Source organism: Morone saxatilis, unplaced genomic scaffold, assembly GCF_004916995.1.
Source record: "Morone saxatilis isolate NCDOM2014 unplaced genomic scaffold, NCSU_SB_2.0 Contig14, whole genome shotgun sequence".
NCBI lineage: Eukaryota > Metazoa > Chordata > Actinopteri > Moronidae > Morone > Morone saxatilis.
The window spans coordinates 8,751,561-8,761,491 of NW_023339696.1; the positions used below are offsets into that span (position 1 = coordinate 8,751,561).

The window sequence follows — 9,931 nt, forward strand, 5'->3', positions numbered from 1 at the left end:
TCTGGGTGTGCTGCCAGTGCGAGGTGACGCTGATCTCCCCTGAGTGATGAAACCCCTGAAGGCACACATGACCTGCCAGTTTGAGGGGAATAAGGGGAGGGCGAAAAAAGAGGAAGGAAAGCCAGAGAATAGGTCTGAGAGCGATATAAGGGGGGGAGGCATGGAGGACAGAAATTTGTGGAATGCTTTTGCTTGCTGTCTCTCCCTGATAAAGGGTGAGTATGGGAGGAATGTGACCCTGAAAAGACTGGATAAACAGAAGAGAGGGGGGGGGGGTTGTTAGGAGTGTCTGAGGCAGAGGAGGGAGTCGGCGGACCAGCTGAGAAGTGTATGGAACTATTTTGCCCCAAACGTTCTGCTTCCAGGAATGGGGTCGTACACAAAGAGGAGAGTTGGAGGCGGGTTTGAGCAGTGAGGGACGTCAGCTGTATGCAGAGCGTTGATGGAGGATGGAGGGAGGCAGGGGGTCATGAGAAGAATGGCTCTCCCTCTGCTCTCTTTCTCACAGATCAGGGTTAATGTGCTGGAACAGACAGGACCCACACAACCCGGTTAGACCTGTCTCTCTTTCTGAGGATTCTCAAGGGTCTTTTACCTTTTTCAGTGGAGTTGAGGAATGCTACATAGGTTTATAATTTATTACAGCTTTAACAACTGTCAGAAGTAGATCGAGGCCGATAAATTGTCCAGGGTTAGAAATTGCAGTACAGAAATGCCAAAGTAGGTTTGAGGTATTTTAGACACCGTGTCATTATAACATCACTGGCCCACTGGAGAGCGGTTCGATTTTTCAACTGTAAAATGAATTTGGCACCAGAACATCATCCCACTGGACGGCACTGCAATGTGAAAACATTTCCAACTAATATATCATTTCAAAGCTAATGTTAAGACTGGGCTGAACCTGACCTCTGCTGTGATTTTTCTAGTGTTTGCACAGGAGCAACAGCATGTGCAAACAAGCCTCTATATAGGGCAGCTTTCTGTTTTTTGGTTAGAGGTGAGGGAATGTTGAGAGAGAGAGAGAGAGAGAGAGAGAGAGAGAGGGAGAGGCTGACGACTGTGGTGGTGCTGGGAAAACGGTGTCATGGTCCTGCTGTGTTGGAATGATAATTGAGATAGTAAAGTCTGCCCCGTTGTCAGTGAACGCACCTCATGTTCAGTTAATTGCCCAGAGTCTCTCTGCACTTTCTTCAGTTTGGTGTGTTGGCTCAAGTCTTCCCTGGATACTGGTAATACTTGTCTGGTCACTTTCTATATGGGTGAAACCGCAGCACTCCTTGTGAACAAAATGTTATTTGTGAGTTTTCTGAGGTGTATGAAAACAAGAACAGCTGGTCGTCTGTTTGCCTGTACAAGATATGTTCACAATTGGCACTGTGGTCATGTTTAATATGAAACTTCTGCGCACCGCATTTAATGTCAACCATTTGTTTTGTTTTTAAATTGTTTAAGTTTTATGGGAAGCTTAATGTAGCTTGAGGGTTTTTCTGCCTCCTCAAAGCACGTGTTGACTTTCTTAGCAGTTGTAGAATCTCGTAAACAAGTTTGCTACCGACTTCTACTTATGACCTGCCGGAGATGTGGATCATCATGTGCCTTTTCCCACACACACAGACTCTTCACCAGTGGAGAGCCTTATCTGCACTGTGACCACAATAATCTGCAGTATCTTCACTTTTTGTCCGCGCCACAGTCATTTCTGATGACCCAGGAATATTTTCGGTAGAGCTTGTTGTACTGAACATTGCTCAAACACAAACCTCCACGTTGATTGTTGCTAGAATCAATATTAAGACTGGACGTTATTGACATAAAGACGAACACCCGATATCAAAGTCTGAAAAAGGAAACAAGAAAAGAGATGGCAGGCTAACAAAACTCTATTTACTAATTGTTTCAATATGTTTATGTACTAAAATAAAAACCTAAATAACCAAGAAACACTCAACACATCGGTATTTTGAGAATGCTAGAAACTGATTTACAGAGATGATGACTCTGTGGTGTTAGAAATAATTGTTTTCAAACAAACATGCTTTTTATTCTTTTATCTTAACGGCTCCTCTGAAGCAGAAAAAAAACGCAAGCAGGAATGTACAAAGGGGACTTTTGTTTCCTGGTTAGTTTCTGGGCTCATTCCCTGGAACTGTTTGGTTGATAAGGACCATAAGTAATGTAGAGGTTTACGCTATCTCTCCAAGATCACCCACAGACAACTCCCCTCCTCCCCCCTCCGAACAAATGCACGCTCCCTCCCAGGCTTTCTACCACAGTAGTGTTTGTGGAAGCACCCAGCCAAACTGGAGGCACCTCTGCTGAGAGATGAACTCCTCTGTAACTGATGGTCCAGCAGCTGGAAACTTGATAGAAGTGTTCACAGCAGTTGGCCAAGACTTAACGTTGAGCCTTGTTTGACATGGTTGTGTTTTATGTCGACCCGACCGAACTCGAGCAGACTCTTCCTGTTGTACATCCCATCAGCGGTGACCTTTGCATTCTTCAGAGATAACATGATGAAGAGGGAAGGGTAGCAAAGGTCTGGTCCTGTAAACAAAACCCTTTTTCTTTTCTTTTTTTTGCCTTTAAAAAAAAAAATATATATTTTCTTGTGTTGATGGATTGCAAATGTTTGAATAATTATCAGAATGAATCTGTTTATATGTCTTGTATTTCTTGTGGTTTGATGCCTGTGTTTCTGACCTCTGTCAGTGATTTTCTCAATTTAGCGGCACTAACCACAGACACTTCTCCTTTCTCTCTTTGAAACAGCTACCATGTCCGCCGCAGACAAGTTCCTGTACGTGGACCGCAATCTGGTCAACAACCCACTGGCGCAGGCTGACTGGGCCACCAAGAAGCTGGTATGGGTTCCCTCAGAGCGCCTGGGCTTCGAAGCTGGCTCTGTGAAGGAGGAGCGCGGCGACGAGTGTGTGGTCGAGCTGGCAGACTCAGGGAAGAAGATCAAGGTGAACAAGGATGACATCCAGAAGATGAACCCACCCAAGTTCAGCAAGGTCGAGGACATGGCCGAGCTCACCTGCTTGAACGAGGCCTCTGTGCTGCACAATCTGAAGGAGAGATACTACTCTGGTCTCATATATGTGAGTATGATGCAGTCATGGTCGCACCCCAAAGTATTCTTTCATATGCCACGTTTAGCTGAAATCTAATGGAGCAGTGATGCACAGGGCTTTTGTAGTTTCTTTTCCAGTTACGGGAGTTAAGAAACATTTCTTTTATAAGGAGTCTTTTATTAAACATTTTTAAATTGTAGGCTTATGATATGCTTTTAGGAATAAATCACAGCCATGTATCACATTTTTCTCAGCATTGTTGCTTACAATTACAAACAATTATGAGGGTATCACGGTCACTTTCACGTGGTTTAGAGATTTTTCCTTTTTAATTGTCATGAAATCCCCACTGGCTTATAGAAAACAATCTCCCATGGCCATTCTCCAAACCACTCATCACTCTATCATACCTCCTAATTATCTCATTAAGTCCCATTGTGTGCAGATTGTCACTGTAAAGGAAGTGTGCCTGTGAACATACTCCCATACTCTTGGTATGCAAGCAGTCTTTTCCTGCACTCTCTCCCCCTCTGTCTCTATTCCCTCTAGTACTGTCTTGTTTGCTCTCTCCCTCCTCTCTTTGTTCGGGGTTATCTTGTAAACAGGAAGCTGCAGGGAACAATGCAGTCCAGAGTATGAGAGATGTGAAGAGTTAGGGAATGGAGGGAGGGGCTTCAGAGTCCAGTTTTTTTTTTTTCAGAGATGGACATGGAATGTAAATTGTGTTGTAAGTGCTATTACTACCGCCATAATTAATGTTATTTATCCTATGTGCTGGGCTGGGAGTGATTTGGCCTTTTTTGTGGTGTGACCGGGTCATATCAACACAAGCCAACCCCTCCCTCACTCCCTCCAGAGATCCAGGCCACGGTTGGATAGAGTTCCTCCAGGCTCTGTAGTTGTTAGATTGACCATCTCTCAGGGGAGAGCTGGTGCACAACAGAGGGAGAAATGCCTGGTACAGAGATGTTGGGAGGGCAGCACAGGAATGCAGCACATAGAAAAATCTGAAATTATGGGAGGAGGAAAAATGAGTCTAGAAACTCCAAAAAGGTGATTCAGTGGAGTTTATAGAAAGGAATGGAGGAGGGTTTTACTGTTGGCCTCATAGCAAGAAGAGATAATTCTACCATGGAGATCTGAGATATGACTTGGCTAACCTGTCAAGTAGCTGTAGTTTTACAATGCCAAGGTCAGTCATCAGTTTAAATTTGCAGCAGGGCGGGGTTGACATTACATAATATGGGAGGCTAACAAATCAGAGTTAATGAGAAACTTTCAGCTCAGTCGATGGGGGATGGGAAGGACTTATTTGTGAATCAGTACAACTTCTTTATTTTATAGAAAAACTAATTTCAGGGGAAGCACTTATACTCGCACATTAGCAAATGACCAGCATCCCGGTCCGTGATCCTGATTCTGCTCTGCACAATAAAGGAGACTTCACTTCCACTGGTACCTTCATCACTTCCCCTTATTCCATGTTCAAGTGCAGTTTTTTTAAATGCCCCCTCCATCTGTCTTTCAGACATACTCTGGTCTCTTCTGTGTCGTCATAAACCCCTACAAGAACCTGCCCATCTACTCAGAGGAGATTGTTGATATGTACAAGGGCAAGAAGAGGCACGAAATGCCACCTCACATCTATGCCATTACTGACACATCTTACAGAAGCATGATGCAGGGTAAGTCACTGTCTGCACTGAAAACTGTTCTGATGAGTATTGCTTGAGAACATTAGAATAATAAAGTGAAGTTAGTTATTTTAGCATCCCCAAGCTTGTAATATAGGTCCCTTTAAGATTTAATTATCAGTGAAGCTACTGTGCTCGAGAGGTACCACACGAAGCTATAAACTGTAAGGCTATTAGGAGACTAGGTTGTATGCATAAATACTGTAATATTGGTAGTTTATTTGTGTCAGTACGCTCTCTAAAAATGTCGATGAGGTGCATGAGAGTAGCTTGTATTGTGGAGTTTTGGCCGTCGAGTGAAAGCCCAATGGGACCAATTGCTGCAGAATATTGGATATGATGTTAGCAAAGTATTTCATATGATTTACCTGCTCCACTGGCCTTGGAAAATACCAGATGCTCTCAGTTCCAGCTAAGAAAAGTTGTATTTAAAAAAGCTCATTTGTCACATTCTTTCAAGAATTCAAGGTTATACAAGGAAAGAAATCTACAATAAATACATATAATTTTGTTAAGCTCGTAATATTTCCGTCTGTTCTTGAGACTGATGCAGCTAAATTAAATTAGACTATAGTTTACAGTGATTATGTCAGGAAAATGTCCAGTTAAGTGCTTCTTACGTCACAAATGCAGATTTCCTGTGTCTGGCATATGTCATATTACTTTTTTGAGGCTTTTACCCTTCCACATTACATAAATATGCAGCGTTTTGTGAACATTACTAGCACCTAATTGGTATTTCCTGCAGGGCTATTGTGTTGTGATGTGTTTCTTTAGTCCACCTCCTGTACGTACTCTTGTTAGCGTGGAAATACAGACATTTTTAAGGCCTGTTTTCGTGATGTGCTGAGCTGGGTTGTCTGTCAGGCATACCAACCCAAAAACTCCCCTTTGTTCCATTGGTGCTCTTTTTCTCCATTTTTGGCCACAGCAAAGTGTTCAGACCACATTATGGGAGGCAATGGGTAATCAGCCAGTTAGTCAGCAACCCAGCAGCACCTCTTTCCAGTCACAGGAAGCCGGATATTGATTTCCTGTCTGTGGCCAATGTACTTCCTGTTGTATATACAAAAACTGTATGCACTGCAGTGATAACATATGCTCACTTAGAATATACAGCATTGTTGCTCTGCAGAGTTTGCATTTACCAACATTTACACATCTTTTCTGCAGATCGCGAAGACCAGTCCATTCTTTGCACGTAAGTTACAAATCTACGCATAAACTTCACATAACTACATATTATTTTGATTATTTTTATCCACTCTTTTTTTTGTGTGTGTTTTAGACCATCCCTCTCCAAATCCTTTGACTCTGTATTCTTCTCTGTTTGTTTCATAGAGGAGAGTCTGGTGCTGGTAAGACAGAGAACACCAAGAAGGTCATCCAGTATCTGGCTCATGTGGCCTCCTCTCACAAGACCAAGAAAGATCAGGTCAGTCCTGCCTCTCCTCACATCTTTCAAATCTTCCTCCCATTACTCTTTTTTTACATCCTGTAGTACCTCTCTCTCTTCATTTCTTACTTCACTCCCTGCTGTTGCTTTCTATTTTATGTATTTTCAAGTGAGACACAATCCCCTACAGGAACGACATTTCCCTGTCCCTCCTTGCACACTCGATCGATCACTTTTTCATTGTGACTGTAATGTGTATCAGTGTGTGTATGTATGTGCACTTGATTGTGTTCATGATTGTTAATCCATCATCACATTGTTGTATTCAAACAGCTTATTTTCTTCAGTAGACAAGTTGTACAAGTGGTACAGCTGCCACAGAAAATAACTGCCATCAAAGGGAATAAAAGGGGTGGCAATCAAGATAATAGCCCTGCAGGCACAGAAAAACAGTAGTGCAGCTTTAAAGGCTTCTGGGACTCATGACAATGTATATAGACCAGAGGCCATCTGTGATGTATTCAGTTTTGCAGATTTTATTGCAATCTTCTCATGGGAAATAAAACTCAGTCTACCATCTAGCAGCCAGGCATTACGTCAGACTGCAAAACCTGCACTACTGTTATCTGGCCTGCCAGCTTTATGATCGATGCGACACAGTGGGGTTTGATGAAAACCACACGTATCATCCCTTTTTGAGGTTGTTGTATTTCTCTCTTCCCATCAACAGAACAGCTCGGTCCTGTCACATGTGAGTTAACTCTCTCCCTCCATTCACTACTCCTCCCCACCTGCTTCTGTCATCACCTTCCTCCTCCTCAACCCCTCCCCGTCCTCATCCTCATCCTCCCTCTTTCCCCTCGCTGGAGCGCACTGTTGTGGGAGTCACTTTGTATTAAGAGCAGAGGTGACATGTCTTGCCAGCCGATAGGAAGTAGGGAGGAAGTTTGTTTGCAGATCAGTGGCAGCCGTATGTGTTCCTGTGAAAAATTCAGCCAGACAATGGAAGGATAAGGGGGTGGGGTCTTTGCTGAAAAACACAGCAATGTTTGGTCTGATGGATCTTTTTATGCATTTGTCTGGTTGAATTTTTCATTATTTGTACCGCTACTCTGTGAGTCCAAAGTTTGACTGTGCTTTTCTCTTTTTGCATTAAAAAATGCTTAAGCAGTGAGTGTGTTCATACTATACAATTGCCAACATCATATTCAATACGCTCCACACAGACACACTAAGATCTCATGTAGTGTAATAACCTGTTCTTGTGTCATTAACATACACATAAGTGATTGGTTATCACAGATTTTTATCAAGTTCGGTGGAAGAATAGTTGTCCAGAATCAGATTTTTTTAAATAATTTGTGAATTCTGTCATCCAGGGCCTTCAGTCTATCTCACTCAGAAATCAGCTCACTGACTTCAGACAAACATCTGTACAGTAGAATATATTGCTGTGAATTCTTACGCTTCCTCTACTCTCACCATATAACGTACCTATAAGTTACCTATAAGTCAGCATATTGGTAACTTTTGGATTTTAGCTGATGTCATTCCATGTTTTTGCTGGATATGAATGATTGTCAGCCAGATGGGTCAGAGAAAAAGCCTTTGACTTAACTTTATAGTACACACAGTGTGTACTGTATAGGAGGAAGTTTATTAAAGCTGAAAGGACTGTTTGTTTTTGTGCTTGGGGTTCACTGGATTATTCTGCTCTGGGTAACAGGTGATGGGTTATTGATGAAGGTCACAGGGTCTCTGGGTGTTTGCAGATTTGGGCACTAACATGGCATTATGTGTGGGGGAAATGCTTGGGTGTGATTTGTGTGTTTGTGTGTATTGCTGGTGTGTATCTGTATGGTATCCCTTTTTTTATCACTTTGTTTAAATGTTTTTTACATTCCGTGTTCTCCCTTCTCCTCAGACGTAAGTACATCAAGGGTACATTAACACATACTATTATGTCAGCATATTTATTTAAAAAGAAGCAAACTAATCTGTTTCTTACAATCAAGTAAATTAATAGCAGATCATATTATGAGGTTCTCACAATCCATCATAGTGAATTGCCCGTTTTAGTGATTACGGTCTTGATCTGAATCCATGGCTGTCCTGATATAATAGAAAGTGTACTTTATATTTTGCCTTGCTGTTCTCTTCATTTCCACCAGGGGGAGCTGGAGAAACAGCTGCTGCAGGCTAACCCTATCCTAGAAGCTTTTGGAAATGGCAAGACAGTCAAAAACGACAACTCTTCCCGATTTGTAAGACTTGGTGCTAAATCTTGTGATTCAGACTTCTTATTAACTGCACTGCTCCTCTTTCCTTACTTAAATGTTCAATGTATTTTTCCTCCCCTAGGGAAAATTCATCAGGATCAACTTTGATGTCAACGGTTACATCGTTGGTGCCAATATTGAAACTTGTATCCTTGATACTGTCATTGCTTCTCTTTTGGTTTGAAGTTATCATAGTACTTGTTGTTGGCCTCTAGTTTAATGCCTTTTTTGGAGGAGATGCATAATTTTGTCTATGTCTCACTACAATACACCCACTGATTTCAAAATGTAGTCTTGGTAGTATCAGAAAACTTGTCCTTGACAGATTGCCCACTAGACCTGTTGGAGAAATCCCGTGCCATTCGCCAGGCCAAAGATGAGAGGACCTTTCATATCTTTTACTACTTGCTCACAGGAGCTGGAGATAAATTGCGTAGTAAGTAACATATTGCATAACTCATAGTGATCATTTGTATTTTATTCTGAAGGCTTACAGAGGTCCTTCCAATTTGCCATTAATCTCACTCTGACCATCCTTTTCTCTCAGATGAACTCCTCCTCGAAAATTACAACGACTACCGTTTCCTTTCCAATGGAAACGTTACAATTCCTGGACAGCAGGACAAGGACCTGTTTACAGAGACCTTGGAGGCCATGAAGATCATGAGTATCCCAGAGGATGAGCAGATAGGTAAGTCAGACATCAAATTGAACGTTCTGTCTTTTATGCTTCGAGTGGGTTTCGATAGACTTTGCCTATGTTTTCCTACCATGTTTATGCTCTTGTGTGTTCTTTTTATACAGGTATGTTGAAGGTGGTGGCCTCAGTGCTGCAGCTCGGGAACATGAACTTCAAGAAGGAGCGCCACACAGACCAGGCCTCCATGCCTGACAACACTGGTATGTCCGACATTACCCTGAAACAGTTGGTTGTGTTCTGCTGCAAAATATCAATATATATATTATATAGATGTAGTCTTATTGTTTTCTTCTCCTCTTTTTCTCTCTTTCCTTGTCAACTTCCTCCTGTTTCCTCTACAACAGCTGCCCAGAAGGTGAGCCACCTTATGGGCATGAATGTCACAGACTTCACCAGGGCCATCCTGTCACCAAGGATCAAGGTGGGCAGAGACTACGTCCAGAAGGCCCAGACCCAGGAGCAAGCAGAGTTTGCTGTGGAGGCCCTAGCTAAGGCCACATATGAGAGGATGTTCCGCTGGCTCGTCATGAGGATCAACAAAGCCCTGGACAAGACCAAGAGACAAGGAGCCTCCTTCATCGGCATCCTGGATATCGCTGGCTTTGAGATCTTTGAGGTAAGTAAGCAATGCAAATGTGGGTGTGGGGCATAATTGATCTCTATGTATAAATATGTCAGAAATCAAAGTTTCATCCATGTTATTATTTCTGCTGTTGATCAACAGTGTTCTTAATCATGTTTTCTTGTGTGTCCCCCCCCCCCAGCTGAACTCATTTGAGCAGCTG

At 42.5% G+C, this 9,931-nt stretch overlaps 1 protein-coding gene across 1 annotated transcript in view; it reads left to right on the forward strand.

Annotated features, from left to right (window-relative positions):
* Window positions 1-9,931, forward strand: part of LOC118323260 (myosin-9-like) — a 31,767-nt gene that overhangs the window by 9,380 nt on the left and 12,456 nt on the right. Inside the window, 12 exon segments of the mRNA XM_035655202.1 lie at window positions 2,773-3,104; window positions 4,606-4,762; window positions 5,945-5,972; window positions 6,113-6,206; window positions 6,898-6,918; window positions 8,339-8,431; window positions 8,529-8,592; window positions 8,784-8,882; window positions 8,994-9,137; window positions 9,251-9,346; window positions 9,491-9,762; window positions 9,911-9,929. Coding sequence (XP_035511095.1) covers window positions 2,778-3,104; window positions 4,606-4,762; window positions 5,945-5,972; window positions 6,113-6,206; window positions 6,898-6,918; window positions 8,339-8,431; window positions 8,529-8,592; window positions 8,784-8,882; window positions 8,994-9,137; window positions 9,251-9,346; window positions 9,491-9,762; window positions 9,911-9,929 — 1,414 coding nt within the window. The 5' untranslated portion in view covers window positions 2,773-2,777.